At 46.0% G+C, this 18546-nt stretch overlaps 4 protein-coding genes across 4 annotated transcripts; 3 read left to right on the forward strand and 1 right to left on the reverse strand.

The window, feature by feature from the left end:
• Positions 1–800: 800 nt before the first annotated feature.
• GLAREA_04818 (PLP-dependent transferase) lies at positions 801–2134 on the forward strand (the record flags this gene model as incomplete). The annotated part of the gene is made up of 2 exons (XM_008087195.1): positions 801–1013; positions 1064–2134. 2 exons carry the CDS (start codon positions 801–803, stop codon positions 2132–2134), a joined length of 1284 nt encoding a protein of 427 aa, XP_008085386.1.
• Positions 2135–6041: 3907 nt separating this feature from the next.
• Positions 6042–11010, reverse strand: GLAREA_04819 (C2 (Calcium/lipid-binding, CaLB); the record flags this gene model as incomplete). The annotated part of the gene is made up of 5 exons (XM_008087196.1): positions 6042–7391; positions 7439–9459; positions 9625–10287; positions 10340–10667; positions 10816–11010. 5 exons carry the CDS (start codon positions 11008–11010, stop codon positions 6042–6044), a joined length of 4557 nt encoding a protein of 1518 aa, XP_008085387.1.
• A 1839-nt stretch (positions 11011–12849) lies between these two features.
• GLAREA_04820 (uncharacterized protein) lies at positions 12850–13104 on the forward strand (the record flags this gene model as incomplete). Its single annotated transcript, XM_008087197.1, has 1 exon — positions 12850–13104. The coding sequence occupies one exon, from the start codon at positions 12850–12852 to the stop codon at positions 13102–13104; it is 255 nt and encodes an 84-aa protein (XP_008085388.1).
• A 787-nt stretch (positions 13105–13891) lies between these two features.
• GLAREA_04821 (uncharacterized protein) lies at positions 13892–17267 on the forward strand (the record flags this gene model as incomplete). The annotated part of the gene is made up of 2 exons (XM_008087198.1): positions 13892–17141; positions 17194–17267. 2 exons carry the CDS (start codon positions 13892–13894, stop codon positions 17265–17267), a joined length of 3324 nt encoding a protein of 1107 aa, XP_008085389.1.
• Between the last annotated feature and the right edge of the window lie 1279 nt (positions 17268–18546).

Consider the following 18546-nt stretch of genomic DNA (forward strand, 5'->3'; position numbering starts at 1 on the left):
TGTAGCACTCTTATATTTTTTCGGGAGCAAGTGTTAAAGATCAAAGCTTTACAATTCCAACAGTCAGATGGGCCTGATCAATGAACTCGTCATTATCAAGGCGTTCTCTGCTGATACACTTGCTAGTTAATACCTCGAACACTCCAAAAATTAGTTGACCCATCAGCCCCCCCCGGTTGGCAAATTCCGAAAACCCCTATGTGCAATCGCTGTAGTATTTTAGAACCAAAACTTTCTATTGTATTGATAGATATTCAACTTATTTTTCCTAGCCTCTAGGCGAAAATCCAGTTAAAAGCTGTAAGAAGTAAGTAGGAGTTCTGATCTGCCTTCAAAGTTCAGATACTCACTGTTCCAAAATAGGACGAGGAGCATTTGAAAAAGATTAGATGTAGTTCTTTTCTGCGGAAGTCTGCGTTAAGTACAGGATCCTCAAAGCCGGGCCACTCGTACATTGGCTATTTAAAGTAATACTAACTCTTAAGTAGTTAAGGAATGACTTTTTCTAACAAAGTACCACTCCTTGGAATACTAAGCCAAATTGAGTAAGTTTGATTTCAAATCTCGCAAAGTAATTATACTATTTGCACCTGACATTTCCTTTGCTTCATACCCACAGCTAAGAAAAAGGGGTATCCACCGAGGCGGGCCACTAAGCGAATTTTAAAGGTGGGGTATCAAATACACCTGAAAGGCGCAACAATGATTCATACTTACAAGATCAAACTCTAAAGGGTCTTTCTTATATCTCACATATTCATTATTTAACTCGTTGTTCTTTCTGTAAAGGGACATCCAAAATGTCAACCACAGCACCAGGTCTCAACGGCCAACAAAATAACGAAGATCACTCCCCAGAGTCCGGAGCAAAGAACTTGTCACTCTCAAGCCAAACCATCCACGCCGATGACTTCCTGAATAAAGCACAAGATGTTGCACCTCCACTTCACGTTTCGACAACTTTCCGTTATTCAGACAATCCCTCTGAACTAAAGCAATGGAAAGACCTAGACGTACCCTTCCCCATCCCCCAAACATTCCACGTCACCTGACAAGTATCCAGCCAAACATCCCCTACGACGGTCACATCTACTCCCGTCACACGGCCCCGACAACCACCCGATTTGAAGCTATCCTCTCCACTATTCTCAAAGGCCAAACCCTTACCTACGCCTCAGGCCTAAGCGCCTTTCACGCTCTCCTCGTCTTTTTGAACCCCAGGCAGATCTCTATCGGAGGAGGCTACCACGGCTGCCACGGCGTCATCGACGTGCACCAGAAACTCACCGGGGTCAAAAAGATCCCCTTGGACTGTCCAGCTGAGGATCTGAATCCAGGTGATGTGATACACATCGAAACGCCTATCAATCCTTACGGAACAGCGACCAACCTAGCGAAGTTCGCAGAGAAAGCACATTCCCGTGGTGCGTACTTGACCGTAGATGCCACCTTCGGCCCGCCGCCGCTTCAAGATCCGTTCGAGTGGGGTGCGGATATCGTGATGCACAGCGGAACCAAGTATATCGGCGGGCATTCCGATATGTTATGTGGTATCCTAGCTGTGAATCCTGTGCATGTGAAGGAAAAGTGGTTTGAGCAGCTGGCGAAGGAACGACTGGTGCTAGGAAATGTGATGGGTAATATGGAGGGCTGGTTGGGGATTAGGAGTGTGAGGACTTTGGAGGTTAGAGTGAAGAAACAGGCTGAGAGTGTGGGGCGGTTGGTTAGGTGGTTGGATAGTGCGGTAAGGCCGGAGAGGTATGAGGGGAAGCCGGAAGCGACCGAAGAGGAGAGGGAGTTGATGAGTAAGGTTTTGTTGAAGGTTGAGCATGCTAGTTTGCAAGAGGAGGACATCAAAGATGGATGGCTGTTGAAGCAGATGCCCAATGGTTTTGGACCAGTGTTTTCGATTGTGCTTAAGGAGGTGGAGTTTGCTAAGCGACTACCTAGCAAGTTGCACTTGTTCCATCATGCTACAAGCCTGGGAGGTGTTGAGAGTTTAATCGAGTGGCGGGCAATGACTGATCCTAGTGTAGATACTAAGTTGTTGCGAGTTAGTGTTGGAATTGAAGGATGGGAGGATCTTAAAGCTGATATCCTGGACGGATTCAAGGCACTGGTGGCCGAAGCATGAGTTCTGTTTAACTAGATGGGCTGTGTATCCTTAGATAGAATGGAAGATATGTTGTGAGAACTTCCAAAATATTACTCCTGTGCCAGTCACTACTCTGCTGGAAAGTGAAGCAAGAGATACTTAATGTACCTGAATCTTTTTGCATATCGCGTTTTACCTCACAGCTAAGCGATGATCCCAAACAGGTCATATGGTGGCAAGGTCAATGAAGCGAGCAGGACTAGGCTTCTTGCGACTTACACACTTGACAGTGAACTGTAGTGAAAAAGTGTCTGGTGGATATCCGACTTTTGTTGCATGTCGCACTCTGCGTATAGAAGATAACATAGGCGTTAAGCGTCCTAAAGCGGTAATATAAAGAGGTTAAATTCCTAGTTCGATAGAGGCACTAATTTAATTTAATTTAAAGCACTATATATTTAGGTGACGGAAACTAATAGAAAGGAAGGTTAAGGAAGATGGGTGGAAGCTCCAGCTACGCCGAATATTGGACTTCTGACAATTCACTGCAATATCCCGAAAACCTCATGCCTACTTTTTGTTGCATGTCGCATTTCTTATACAAAAGATAATATGCGAGGTAAAGGATCTTAAGAGTCAAGATGAGAAAAGCAGAAGACAAAGTAGCGGAGTCAAGAAGGTGAAAGTAGAATCTGCTCTATATAAAACAAACCTGTCTTTACTAGTTTTCGTCACATTTCTCGGACATGTACTCTTAGTATTTTTGTTGCATGTCGCACCGAGTATATAGTGGTCTGCGGGTCGTTCGATCTATTTTGGGAAATAGGGAGAAAGACTCCTCTACTCTTTACTACTCCCTGGAATCTAGAGAGGAAATTCTGGAAGTGAAGCAAGGTTAGCTCTTTCATTTCTAGGGTGAAGATTTTGTTGCATGTCGCACTCACTATATAGCCTGTTCCGTCCATTTTAGGAAATCAGAAGATCTAGATACTACGAATTATTCACCCCTATTTCCGTATTTGAGTTTTGTTGCATGTCGCACTTGCTATATAGGCTGTAGCGTCTTCAATAGAGTAATTTTCTCACTTCTCCTTGAACTTTCGAGTTCCTGGATATAGAGGTGAGGAAGACATACCCTTTTCTTGAGCTGTCAGCGACATTTTGTTGCATGTCGCACTTACTATATAGGCTGCAAATCCCGTTTTAGGAAAGACAGAAAGCGTCACATAGAAGTTACTAAGAGACAAAGTGAAGAAGTGTCACGTCCACACTCGTTTGCCGCACTTTTGTTGCATGTCGCGATTACTATATAACCCATATACGTCCGTTTCAGGAAATATTGTGGCCGGGCTTCGTTTAAAAGAAAGGATTAAGTGAAGAAGTATCTACACATCTGAGCATTTGTCAGCTTTTGTTACATGTCGTAATCACTATATGGCTTAAACACCCCGCTTTAGGAAAGACGCGGCGAGCGGTATTGTAAACACATAAGACAGGGAAAGGCGAAGAAGGATTTATACTTACACTTGTTTATGGATTTTGTTGCATATCGCACTTACTATATAGACCAAATACGTCCAAAAATCCGTCCAAATGAGGAAAGACTGTAACGGGGTTTTGTGAATAAGAAAGACTAAAGTGAGGAAGTATTCTGTAGGTGTATGTCCTTGCGAGTTTTGTTGCATGTCGCACTTACTATATGGGCTGTACAGTCCGTTTAAGGAATAGCGTAATATAGGGGTTGACATCCTAGAGTAGACGGAGTGAGGAAGTGTTCTCAATTGTCTACCCTTCACAACTTTTGTTGCATATCGCACTCACTATATAGGCCGTATTTGCCCGTTTGGGAAGTCGAGACAAGAGTATATTATGAGAGTGAAGAAAGATTCTCGGGCACGTATGTATTCACTAGAATCCTGTAACAAGTTGTCTCCGAAACTTTTGTTGTATGTCGCAATTCTTTTCACGCCATAATCCTCGACACGCCATACCCTTCGACGCGCCATCTCTCCTATAGAAACGGAATATTTCAAAAATTAGTTTTGGGAAACCAGGGAACTGAGTTACATGATGCGTCTTTTCTTCAATGTTCAATTAAAAGATACTTGTTACAGGTCACTAGATGCCTCAGGAGTACGAACATCATAAGACCTTTCTCTTAACAAGCATAGTAACTTATCTCGTCCATACCCCCCATGCTAACCATCAGTGGGCCATTTCAGCCAACATAAGATCCACACTCCTCTCAGAGTAACTGTCAAGTAGAATTTCTAGATTTAGGACAATCTTATGAGATTTCAAGTTTCTTGCTACATCTGCGCTTCGTGAGATGATGTCCCATCGTTTCTGCAATACATTTCTCTCTACATGGGCAACTCATTCTCAAGACTTGAATGTTGGTTGGGGGGGATGGCGCTAGATCTTCATAGAAATGCTCAATTATTTATTCTGAAGGCAGAGCGATTGTCTCCTTGTGATTGTAATGTATATGTTGATTACATTTTCATAATTGTAAATACCACTATCCAAACAATTCTGCTATTTTCTAGTAAACCACCAAGAAGCCAGCCTACTTCTTAAACTCATCCCATCTCAGTTCTTCCCTAAGTCACTTAATATAATCAAATAACATCCCCTCACTACATATGTCACTGTAAGGGAGAGGAAAATCAGATGACCAGTGAATTAAATTCAAGATACACCTAACCATAAAGTTTTGTTGCACATCGCAAACTTTCCGCCCTTCAATGTTCCCGCTCATCAATCGTCCCGTCCATCACCACCCATCCACACTTCAACTCAAACACCGCCATTCCCAGAACTGCTCCATGAGACTGACTTCTACAATAAGATCTACAACTAAATCATGGTTCTACCCTCACCACACCCCATCCTCTCATTGCCTTCCCTCTATCCCCATCTTCTCATTCCCTTCCTTCTATCCCCATCCTCTCCTTCCCTCCCCCTTCCCCATTTTACCCAAAACGATTCCGCATTCACCCCTCCTCCCCAATCCAGAACCCTTCCCATTTTTGTTGCACACACGCAATTTTTTATATCATTCACATTAAATCTCTCGATTTGAGAAACTGAAAAACCTATATCCCATCCTACCCATAACGTCAGTGAATGTATGTCGGAATCATATTCCCATGATGCCATGACGGAATACATGTGAATCAAATTCGTGTTTTGACTTCGAAATTTTGTTGCATATCGCATCTCATAATTGGGAAAGCGAAGTGTGAAGATAATTTCAAGAGACGATGATTTATTGAGGAGTTCTAGGAGGTTGCTTAGTTGAGATACGGGCTAGTAACTACTACTTCGGAATTTTAACATAAACAGCCCATCCGACACGCCAACCATTTAATTGCATTATCCTACCCGAACTTTATAAAATATACTCTTAGCGTATCAATCAATGACTTCTCCACCACCCAGACCCATTCATCCATCCCTTAGGACCCTTACCCACAGCCAGTTATCAGCCGACATTCAGAATCACCAAAAGCGTGTAACCAGATCAAATCAACAAGGCGAGCAGTACAAGTCACGAATACAAGTAAGCAACCAAGATGAATTCCTGCTAGAAGAGCTTTCTTTTATATTGTTCCATTATCGAACAACCCACCCTCACATTATCCACCATACCTCCCGCTCACTCCTCCCTAAATCATCCACTCAACATTGAGTTTTGAAATTGCATTTTTCTCCGTATGGTCTGGCCCACCATCTCCAAATCGCTCTCCCGACGAATGAATAATGCAAAGAAATGAATTTGGTATCGCAACGCAGAAGAGAAAATGGCACGCTCATACGCTCGTACTATTAACAAGATTTTCCAGAACTAAAATTTTCCCACATCCTCGACCTCATCACACCCCGAACGATGCTACCAGTATAGGATGATACCGTATCTGCCAACAAGATCCTGCGAGAATGCTCAAGATCCTGGTGTTGGGGTAATGTCTCTGCTGGTCCGTCCATTAGAAGGTTCCTTCTTGCTTAGAAAGCTTCTACGCATGCCTCCCCTTGGACTGTCTGAAGCCCCTCCTTCTTCAGGCGTGAAAACAAAATTACTCTTAATGACAACATGTCCACTACCAGCCCTGACTTGTTTCTCTTGACCAGTACCTGACTCGTCTACAAAAAAGAGACCTTCTCCTAGATCATCATCGCTTCCAAAGGTATTGTGACCTTTGACTTGTACTTGGAACTGGGTATCTGCAGAACAGGCACATTTGAAACTCTCTTTCTTGTCATTGAAGCTTACGGTCCCGGATGCTGACTTGATGTGGTCAGTCTTGTGAACCACTTTTGTCTTGTTTCCAATCTGCTTCATGTAGACCATTATATTGGAAGATGGTGGGTAGCCGGAAGCAGAGACAATTGTGAAATTCGCAGTGCCAGTTGGAGCAGCACCTGGAGTGCCTTGCGTTGTACTGTATGTGGAATTTTGACCAAAGCTTTTAGTCCGCCCATGACCAGGTACACCGAGCGATGATCCGGGTGGTGTGATAGGTATCGCTGGAGGAGCTTCGCTAGGTGGAGGAAGCCCACTGCTCCTCCTCAGACCACCAAAGCCACCACCTGAAGCAGAAGCACTGTCTTCAGCCTCTGCAGACCCATTGGTATCCTCTTCATCCTTCTTCTTGCGACTAAAACCGTGCCGAATGAAGGAAGCTCCTTTGCCAACGCCATGAGCTGCAAATCCGACTCCTTTAATTGGCGCACCAGCGACACCTGTGACTATCTTTCCTGGAGTCGCGAATGTTCCTGAGAACGTCGACGAACCTTGCCGAGAGCGAGTGACATAATCGGGGCGGAAAAGCAATCGTAGTCTGATAGTGCCTGACTTACCATCCAGTGCTAGAGTTAGCTCTTGGGCCGCAAATGGTTCCAGCATGTTGAGATTAATCTCAGCGGCTCCTAGGAAATCTGCTTTCTCGCCAAAGTCCCAATCGTAGACATTGCAGAGGAATTTTGCTGCTGTTCTCGAAGCAATTTCAACCTCAAAAAATTCGTTCCAGGCAGGGTGGAGGGTCTTCTTTTGGACCTTGGTCTTGAATACATCCTTCCCATTCAGCTCGAACTTGCAGTAAGGATCACTGTACCCGTTACGGTCTGCAGAAGGTAGGTCTTTGCCGTCGAGGACATCAACACGAAGTTTACCCATATTGTTGATACTTTCACTTGGGTCTAGTGTCATCTTGACCGGGATATACTTCAGGCTGACCTTCACACTGCTTACTCTTCCTTCGTCGTCTTTCAACTTCAGAATAGTAGGATTATTCTGTGCACCATTAGCATTGATTATTAGTTGTAAATAATGGTTCTTACCAAGCATTGCTTTAGAGTTTCCAAAGTCGACCCCGTCAATTTGGCTATAGTCTGATCCTTCTTATTATCTCCCGCGTGCGTATCTTTATCGCGAAGACGGAGTGTGATATTTGAGAAGTCGAGCTCACGTACGAAGCAGTCGCCAATCTCGTCAAGGCGCATGGTTTTGGATCGGATGGTTGACGACTGATACGAAGGGAAAGCCATGTCGTCCATTACGACTTCAACACGAACATCTCTGTGCGAGAGATCCACATCCAGGATTTTAAATATGATGAGGCCAGACTCATACTTAACGAGTTCCTCCGGCGAAAGGCGAATTTTAGGTAGCTTTTTCTCCTCTGTTGTCTCCACTTGCTCCTTCTCTCCTTCTTCGAGGGCCTTGACGATGGAGTTATCAGCAGTTGGTGCAGCTGCTGAGCCGTTGCTTGTTGGACTAATAGGAGTAGATGGAATTGATTCTCTACCATCTGAAGTCTTGAATGAATCCACAGAGATGCGACCCCGCTCTGAAGAGACTTTTCGAAGTGATGGGACTGTTGGTGTCTCGGGCTCTTTCTCATCGTCCTCCGGATCTGCAATGTTGAGAAGCGGGAAAAAGGAGACAGTGTGGTTGAGTGTTCCCTTCGGAGAACCTTTTCCATGTATACGGAGAATACCTGCATGTGGTGTCTTTGTATTATTAACAAGGTATTCGCCATTGTCTGCTTGTTGGATGTAGTCTGCTGCCATCACTTCAATACTGCCGAGTGTTCTGTCACTACCGATATTCTCCTGATCCATTACTTCTAACGTGAGCTTTTCTCGTGTGCTGTGAACAGGTACGTAGATGACCTCATCGAAATCCGGATTGAGGTTGTTTTGGAAAGTGACTGTACGGCCTTTCTCGATACCGGAAAGAAGAACTCGAACATATGGATCCGATTTACCGAGCGTCTCGACATTTCGCAGGTCTCTCGCATTGATGAAATGGAATCTCATCACACCAATGGGTGTGACATAACCACCAGTACCAGCACCAACGCCCGAAAGCGCTACTGGCTTCCATTGAACGGTCAACTTTGCACGTCCAGTCTTTGCGCCGGCGAGATTGTACCACTCCTGGCCCTTGTCCATCAATCCTAACATGTCATCAAGTTTGATTTGATAAGTACCAAGTATGGGGTCAGCTGAAAGATCTCGGTCATCTTTGATGACGAGTCCAAGCTTTGCCTTTTTGCGGTCAGTAATTAATACCTCTTTGCTACCATTATCCCAGATGGGATTGTTTGTTCGCTTCAGCTTTCTGGTTACGTGTATCTCCTTATTGTTAAGCAGGAGTACGGCGTATGGGTTAAGTTGGCCAATCAAGCTCTTGGTTCCATCCAGATCTTTGGCTTGTTCAATAGTGAAGCGAGCAATACCAGTGTTGGATTCTGGTGGAGGCTCTTTCTTTCCATCCGCAGTCTCGGCACCCTCTAAGACGGGGAAGAAGCGAATGTCTGTGGTTAATACACCCCGAGCCTTGCCGTTGGCCATTACCTCCAACTGCTCGTTCTCGTATTCGGTGACCTCCTGTACACGATCCAAGGGGAAGGATGTAACTCCAAGTTCCTTGTCCTTGCGGAACTCGTTGTAGTCAAATATCTGCATGGTAAGAACGTCGTTGAATGTGGTGACGATCGCGTATTTAGTCTCATTCCATTTCGGGTTCGCATTCTCTTTGATAGTCTTCGTCTGTGCCAAAGGAGAACCGTTATTGAAAGAGAGGACAGTATATGGATCGGGAGTCCCAGCAAATTTGTCGGGATTTTTTAATCCTTGAGCACCATGCAGGGTGATCGCTAGAACACCAATGGCTTGATCGACGGCCGATCCAGAGAGCATTTTGGCAACTTCAATTGGGAATACATTAGGCGCATACATGATAGGGCCAATGTTTGCATGGATTTGCTCTGAAATGAACGATTCCAGACCAGGGATGAAATTGATATCGAAACCGAGGGTATCTCCACCGAGAGGTTTACAGACATAGTCAATCACTAATTATGGGTTAGCGTGATGATTCAACAGGCGAAAGATTTGAGAGTGGTAGAATGAAAAATTGAAGAATGAATGAGGACGTCCTCCCAAGCCACGACATCAGAATACTGATAGAACAGAACTACACAGTCAGAGTTCGGGAGAGAAAGAAATATGTTACTTACTAGGTCTTTCCAAAAAGCAAATTTCAATTTTCTCCACGTGAGGGAATGGAATCTGCAGCTTGATCTTAACACGCATAAGGCCAGAGAATGCCATGTCTTCAACAATGACGTCCAAGCCCTTGCTTATCATAGCTTTGCCGATACGAATCTCCAGTACAACCTTTGGATTGACTTTGTTCTTGATTTGGCGGGATGTCATGTCGGCATGATCATTAGGCGTGAAGCTGAATCTCCAGTCCATCAGTACAATATCATCCTCTGCTTTCGGATATGTCTTGACATGCTCCATTCGGGGAGGCTTGGATCCGAGCGTGAACGTCTTCATGCGCAAGCTATCCAAGAAGGCCGGTGTAGATGTGCTGAGAACTTGATCTACCGAGTTGATTACGGTCTCAGCAAGAACCGGCTGGAAGATGGGCCAGAACTTGACCAAAAAGCTGTTAATCCACTCCAAACTCTCGGTGTCTGTTTCCAACCTGTGTTTGGCAAGTTCCCGATTGACATCGTCGCGGAAGTTTCGTCGTACGCGACGCAAGGATGTTCGATAGTATGTACCGCAAATTGCCATAATCATAAAGACCCAGGCAAGCCCACCTCCCAGTGTTGCAACAAACCATGACGAGAGACACGCAAATACGATTACAGCCGTGTTGTGATACCAATCTGTTACCTTCAGTTAGCCAGCCTACTTATTATGCAAACAAAATCATCCTACCTCCAAAGAATTTGTCGTCCAGCTTTCCCTCAATCCAAGTCTGGTGGTCTGCAGGATTAACCTCATTCTCTACCGATTCCGAACCATCGCCAAATCTTGGAGCCCAGCCTGTTCGCTCCACCCAACGCTCATACTCATCTGTCGCAATGGCGTTACCACTGGCACCGTCTCCTACAGGCTTACCATTCGTGGTCTTCGAAGGAGCTGCGATGGCTCCAGCTGTAGAAGGAGGTGGTAGATCGTATGCGCCAGGCTTTCCATCATCTATATCTGTGGGAATCGCTACACCTTTTGACTTGTGTTCGTGGTGAAATCCGACGGGTACGCGCTGAGAAGAGCTTGTTAGCATATGATTCGTGTCTATTGTTCGGGTCATTTCACAAAGCAGCTTTCGCTGGGAAGGCTTCAGAACCACCAATTCCCCTTCGCGGTCCATTGGCCGCCAAACGTACGAGACAGACGAAATGTTAACTCACAGCTCTTGCCTGGGCAGCTTTCTGTTCTGGCGTCGCATCTGGGTCAAATTCGAATGCTGCTACGCCAGCCTTTTTACTCTCTTGGACAATCTTCCTCTGTGCATCCTCGGACGTGACCGAAGAGTTAGGATCCTGTGCAGCTTCCACCACTCCCTGAGTCTTGAGCTCCGCGGCTGAGGTGTTGAGCGAGGTCATCTTCGCCCGTCGGTAGAGGGTTGCGAGCTAATTGAGGCCGTACGCATGAAACAGAGAGGCTATTCTTGACGATACACCGCGGGTAGGATACTCTCTCTTAAACGTGGTGAGAGATTGGGATACCTCCACAGCCCAGTTACTAGTCGGCGGGGAGCAGCTAAGGCAGATAGGGCTCAGGACTAAAATGGCGCGCGTGGGTGGGATGGCGGGTCGTGGTGTCGAATGTATGAAGCCGGGTGGTTGGGTTCTGGGAGCTAAAGTAGGCGATGTCTGGAAGCTGTGACACGATCGCAAGCGCATCTGAGTGACAGCTGGCGAATGGGTAGACAAATATTTGACCACTTCCGTGACAAATATCGAGACTTTTTGATTGGCAACGGTGCTTTGTACTGGGTAGGTTTTAGATCAATCGTCAGTCCCGAGGAGCTGGATCATGTAAAGGCGAGGGAGCGGAGGTGATGCTGCAAAAGCAAAGGGAACCTTGGAAGCACTACAGGAACGGGACCGATTAAATTGCTCTTCGGAACTCGAAGCGACGGCGATATTTCTGTCGTACATATAGCTCTCCGTATCAATCTCCAAGCACCAGACACGCGCTCTACGCCCTGCTCGGTCCAGTCTCAACACGTGGATGACGACGATGCCATTATTCCCATGCTTTCTTGAGCTGTTGAAGCTGTGTTGGCCAGATGTATAGACTAAAGCGGCATTTCATATAAAAGCACTAACTGCCAGCTTTAGTAACTATAGGGAGGTTGTCTATGCATGTCTTAGGATTCATATTGGTTGTCAATAGATGATGCGTAACCAGCTCTTATCCTCGACCTATCTCCAAATCACAGTAAAGTTCAGAGGGTAGAATAATATTGCTCTCAACACCAACGACTAAAAGTCAAGATCCAGTGCTGCTATACATCTCGGCTCTTGAGCTCCATTCACGGTTAATGCCATTGGTCGTATCTTCTGTCCCGATCTAGATCTGGAGTTCCGGGCCATGGTTTGTTCCCTGTCTTGCGCAACACACCCTTTTTCGCAGGGTTTGTGTGGGCGATCATCATCATTTGAAGCTGGACGCTCAGGAGAGCGTTCGATGCCAAGCCAAATGGAAGCCTTTTTGCCCGTTTTCACACTTTTGAGTTGCAGCAGGTTCAGCAGAGCATGGGTTTAGAGATGTGTCCCTCGAATTGGTAGCCAACAACTACCTGGGTAAATATCAAACGGATCCTAATTATCTTTGAGTCCAAAACTTCACGCGTCTGCAATGTTGCCAGCCTACTATCGTCCAATTGTGGCTTCGGGCCTCCACTTGCATTGCCCACTTGCCAAATTACTTTTTCTATTTCTTTCCACCTGGGTACATGCACTTCTCTGAGCTACCTAGGTACAAACAGATACACATGTAAAGACTACCTAGGTAGTACTGGCGAGCTACAAGTTTCAAGCAATTCCCCACCATCTACTTTTCCAACCTTGTTCTTTTGACTTACCAGCCAAACTTGTCACAAGCAGTCTTGATTCTTTACTTACTAGTCCGCTGTTGTACACTGTCGAAGGCCTTTCAGTGATGTGCTTGGCAGTCTTCTATCCTTATAGTCTCTCTATTTTTCGATTAAGGCTTTTAAGAATGCATCACTCAACAATTCCCAAGCACTGTGTTTTCTTTTTTGATATTCAGCGATGCATGCAATACATCCTTGGTTCCGAGGTGTCCAGATCGAGGAGCAAAATAGTTCCAACATAAGAGAAGTGATCAATATCAGGTTAAGCGAGCTTATTTCTCCCCAGCAGGAAGGCTTTTGCATTTAGGCTAACATTCTGAATGTTAGGACTTAGGACAAAATGATTTCACCACCTCAAACTGTCATTCGGTCCTGGTCCCCAATCATACGCAATACAGAATTATATGAACCTGCTTCGCGTGTAACAACAGGCCGTTCCAACTCTTTCGGTCTCGGTGATACAACCGATATTCCAGGTTCGGAGGTAGAATGCTACCATCCGTTTGCAACATCGAGGCATCAGGTTGTGTTTGGAAATGGTGTACTGATCGATCCTGTGCTGGTTCAAGCTGATTGGGTTCGCCGTACGGCGTAGTCTATCTGACTTGTTTTCCCAGAGTTGGCTATCTGACCAACGCGGCCGCTTCCGCATCAGAGCACATGTCGACAATCAAACCCATCTAACAAAAATCCTCATTCACAGTTTTGTTGAAATTGCTGGGTAAGAACAGGATTCACAGATACATTGTAGTTGAGCACACGACATTCGTGTCCTCAATATCGGCGTGGCTGTGGTAAGCCTCGGCCCCTCGTTAGCCTCAGGCACAAGGTTTTGATAAGAGTTGCGCGCCGCCAAATCACATCAGTCACAGTGAAGAACCCTTGAAAGTTGAAACCGTCTGTGGGGCACAACCCTGCGACTCCTAACGAAGCAATGCTGAGGGGACTGTTGGCCGAGAGGACCATACATTTGTATGCAGACGACTTAGCAGCATACAAGTCTGTGGACAATGCTTTTGCTGGCCAGGAACTGCGTGTACAGACATTGATTGAATGCGATCTAGTCAGCGTTACCAGCATTTCCTAATGACCCTCCTGGTATTTCATAGAGCGGACATTTCTATTTACATATTCCCAAAACACGAACTCTAAACGAAGCAAAGGCAGGGGATCCCCCAAAGGTATGATTGCGATCCATAAAACCTCCAATTCAGATATGTGTTAACTCAGGCGCCAGCAGACTGGTGACAAGTGTTAGTGCCCATAATAGACGACCGCTCTCAACACCAACTGCAGTTATTCCACCTCGAGTGACCTGATTGTCGGTTCCGCCGCAGATTCCAGAAAGAATTTAGCCGCCCGCGATAAATCGAGCCGCGGATATGGAAGAAGTGTCGCAAAATGGAAGGGAAAACGAAAAGGTCGAAAAGAAGTCGAAGAGTCGGTTTATGAAGAAGCTCTTTAAGGACAAAGACAAGGATGGGAGGACGCCCGCGGACGAGGAAGGGAATTTGAACGACTTTCTCCATGGACCTGCCGACAAGTTGCATATGATGCCACCCGCGTCGCCTGGATTTCCTCCTACCTCTCCTGGCTATCCTCCCCAGAGATCACCGAGTATCCCGCCAAATCCACCACCGTTAACACGAATCGATACCTCGAGTGCTCGTCGATGGCCTACTGCCGCCGCAGTGACAGGTGCGAAGCAAATTGGGCGAACACCGAGCCCGAAGCGCAATAGGAAAGGTCTTATTGTGCGGTTCACAAATGAAACACCAGAATTTATTGGAGAAGGGGGTGACGAAGCTGTTGATCCAGTCATAGAAATTGGCCACAGACGAAGAGCGCCGACAAATGGACGTCAAGCCAGTCCGCTCCCTCCTGTTCAGTCACAGCAACCATTAGATTTCGGCTTCACAAGCAATGGCTCCTTGAATAAAGGCTCTTCCCAGGTGCCACCAAAAGCCGAATCTAATGACGACTTCCGGCCTGGACCTCTTCGTCGGACAGCAACCGGATTCCAGTCGGTCCAGAGTTCAAACCACTCGACTGACAGTCTTGTGAACAGCTATCGTAACAGTCCAGGAAGTTCATCGTCGAACCTCCCTGCAACAGGCAACGATCATTATGAACCGACGTCATTTGCAGCGAGAGTGCGAGCCGAAATGCGAGGAGGTGAAGGCAAGGCATTGGTCCAAGCAGCTACAAGCTCTCCAATGGCTGCACACTCCCTCGACGTGCCTGGAGAAAGTGATTCCGATATGAGTCCTCAATTGAAAGAACTTCGGATAAATACGATACGGAACAGTTATATTTCTTCATCTCAAACTAACATAGCTCCTGCACTACAATCTCAAAGTAACATACCTCCTTCGCTGCAACCGGCCGGTGGAACATCTATATCATCCGAGAGATCAACACCTATCACACAAAGCCCACCTTCTCTATCTCGTGCTTCGACTTTGCAGGGTGTTGCCATGGCTGTCGCTGATGAGGCGCTTCAGGAATTCTCTGCTCGCGTTTCGCATCTATTCAAGTTGTTCCGCTTATCTACCGAATCCGTGAAGCCTCTAACCGTATGCTCAGCGGAAGAGCTGGCAAGGCTTTCCTTGTGGTGGTTCATTAAAGGTAGGATGAATCTAGAAGCAACAGTGCGCGAGAGACCAACAAGCCCCGAAAGCCAGCAGCGAATGCGTTCTGTACGTCAACAAGCTCACACGGATCTGGCAAAATCGCTATGGATTGTGAAGACGGTGATGGAGCAGCATCCAGACTTTGCAGATCCCTTTGCAACTAATGATGGCGATCGAAACCAGGACAACGTTGCAGAGGCACGTCAAGGTATTATATCCAATTTGAAAAAGTTGACCATGTCGATGAAGCGAAATGGCTTTTTACCACCGGACGGTCGAGATGCGCCACTTCTACAAGTCTTGGACAACTCCATGTGGACACAAGAGGAAGGAAATAAGTCGTTGGTTGCCAGCCAGCGTCATACCCTAGCGCTGTCTATACCGGAAGCGTTTCCACTGGGAGATTCGAGCAAGACTTTTTCATTTTCTAGGATGTTCGCTGATGGGATTCTTGAAGAAGCAGCCGCTCAACAATATTATCGGTGTCCTGTTCTAGTTTCGCTGGTGCGTAACCAGCAGGAAAAGGAGCTCATGATAATTGTTGCTAGCCAAGATGGCGGGATAAAGCTCTGCATATCTGCAGATAAATCTCGCGGACCTACATGGCAGGATGTTACATGGCAACAGAGAGGAAACGCACTTCGGGTAGAGTTACCTCGTGGTTTCACCCTGCGTCTCAACTTCTCCGAGCCAGACTTCAGATCTCTCTGGGTTGGCTATGATTATCAATCGAAAATTCACGCGAGCCTGGAGCAGCGACCTGATGAAGTGTTGGTTTATGAGATAGTTCTGAGGAGCTTTCAATACATCGATACCGATCCTCAATCGAGATTCCCCAAGGAGCCACTCCCTAGCTGCTTTTTCAGGCTCTTTGAACGAACCCACAACGAGAAAGGCACTGCTGGGATGATGACAATGCACAGAGGGTTTCGCGTTGCGATGACTACGCATCCTAGAACAAAAACCATCCGAGGAATAGACGAGATTATGTTGCCAAATCTACCGATACAGTTTGGGTTCCTTCGTGGAGATAATGGACAGCCGGCAATGCTGCTCAAGATCGTAACTTCCAGATCAAATTATAAAATGATTATGACATTTGACGATCCTGGGCAAAGAGCCCGGTTACATCAGCTGCTTACTGGAACCTCGCTAGGCCAATCTGAAGAGGTGGTCGCAGAGGCTCCAATGAAGGCTTTCTCACTTATTGGTGCGTCCAGTGACCCCAAAGATCTGAATTGTCTCAAGACGTTAGACTGGAAAGGTTTCCGGGTCATCAATGAAGAGGAAGGTGATTTCGAGAGTAACAAGACTGTTCTCTCGGAGCATCTGCGCGTCGTGATGGATTTCAAAACAGGTAGTCTTACCGATAGAATCAATGTCGGAACAGGAGAGCTGAAAATCCGTCTTGACGTGAAGAGCTCCAAGCAGCTGAAAATATTTCGAGAGCCTCAAGAAGACATCTCTTTATCTGTCATTGAGTCCCAAGTATCCCATGAACTACCACATGAACTTGCCGATGTCCTCAATGTTGCCTCAAAGTCACATACCATTCGTACCTATTTATTCCCGGGGCTCTCCGACCTCCATCTATTCCAAGCGGCGATAACGGGGTTCGTCGTACAGTACGACGGTATGGCAACTTCTTTCAACATTGCGCGCAGGCGAATGGTCGTCCCTATCTATAAGAAGTGGGATGCCATGTCCACGCGGCTGCAAGTGGTGAGACGGCAGAAGGTTACACAACTGCTCGCTTTTTTCGAAGGGTTTAGTCATGGAGACTGTATGAGTTTCCAACTCAAGTCGACGGACATCTTTGAGACTTCTGGTAAAACCGGAAAGTACACATTGCGAATTGTGGATTGCAAGTTTGCGATGCCTAAAGCTCCTCAGACAGGTGGAGAAACGGGTGCGAGCGACCACGAATTTGTGTGTCTGGATGTTCCAGAATACCCTGGAGAACACGATGATATTACGATTGTTTTTGAGACAGAATCTGGTAAGTTCGATGATCTCTCCGACACATACTACATGCTAACTCTATCTTACAGAACGCGATAAGTTTGTGCAGGCATTACCAGCACCAGTGAAGGGCGCATCACGCATGGGATCTGTTCGCAAATAGAAGAGATATTTGAATTTGCTAATCATTTATGCATCGTCAGCGAAACTAGCGGGTGTCAAAAATCGATCTGAATATAAGTTGGGATAGGCATTTTCACGGAGTTTTATGACGGGCTTTTCTCTAGAGCATCTACGGCGACGATATCCATGGCGTTGACAGTTGGGCGAGGGCTATTTAGGTTCGGGTTACGACAGATCATAGGAATATGAGTTGAATGAAATGTATTGGGTCCAGGGTTTAGGGGTCTTAGATATTATGGTATTGTCTCATGTCGTCTAAATATCTTAGCAATGGAGTTGTGATGATTGATGAAGTGTTCGGACTAGTGGCCTGAGCCGTGAGTATCCTTCTCGTGTAGGTAATGAATCGGAAATACCCCTTTTTTCAGCTCTGACAAGCTTCCCTCCACAGATTAAGTTTTTGTAGGCTGCAATGGTTCACACGCTAAGGTGGTCTACGGTCAAGCTATAGTATGGAATCAAGTTTTGGATCTTGTAGTCAGTATTAATTTCCACAGTGAGAATTTAGTGAATACAGACTATTATTCATCTATAATAGGAGTATTGAATCCTACAAGCCGCTTACTGAGAAGATGATATTCGCAACTGCCGGCGAGTAAGAATAAAGTATGGCGTAGATATTCCTTAGACATGGTGATATCCGATGTTGATTGGAGCAACAAAGCGATTTCCTCGATAACACGAGCTAAACCTCGAACCGACGGCGTCATCAGCCAAGATAAATCCACATCCTTCCAGAAATAGAAAATCAATATCCAATCAGCTACTAGGGCGTGGTGATCCTCCTAAAAGCTCCGCATGCCCCAGGAGTGACTTTGCTGACGCGGGCTTTTGGAGTGATTAGTTTGTTGATATTAGACGTGTAGATGAGTGTACGTGAGATATTACCTAGCCCTAGGTAGTAGTTAAGTCTAGGTTACGTTAGAGAGACTGAATGTTTAGGTGAAGTAGGAGAGCTAATGTGAGAAAGGGATTCAAGGAAATTGCTGGAATAATTTCGCGACTGAATACGAGATTAATCCCCGTACTGTAAAATACGCATTATTGATGCCAACAGAGAATAAGAATTGCCTGCCTTGTTTTCTCCTCCTAATTTCAATGGCATACTTTGGTACCGTCGTCCTCGTACTCAAACTCTATTGGTGACCGTGCCTCCAAGACGCTGTTCGCACCCAGACTGGGCCCTATCGTCTCATCGCCCCCCAACACCTGCACCCAAGAACAGACTGTCAGTCCAAACCGCCTAGCGAATCTTGCTT

This window comes from Glarea lozoyensis (genome assembly GCF_000409485.1).
Source record: "Glarea lozoyensis ATCC 20868 chromosome Unknown GLAREA5, whole genome shotgun sequence".
Taxonomy (NCBI): domain Eukaryota; kingdom Fungi; phylum Ascomycota; class Leotiomycetes; order Helotiales; family Helotiaceae; genus Glarea; species Glarea lozoyensis.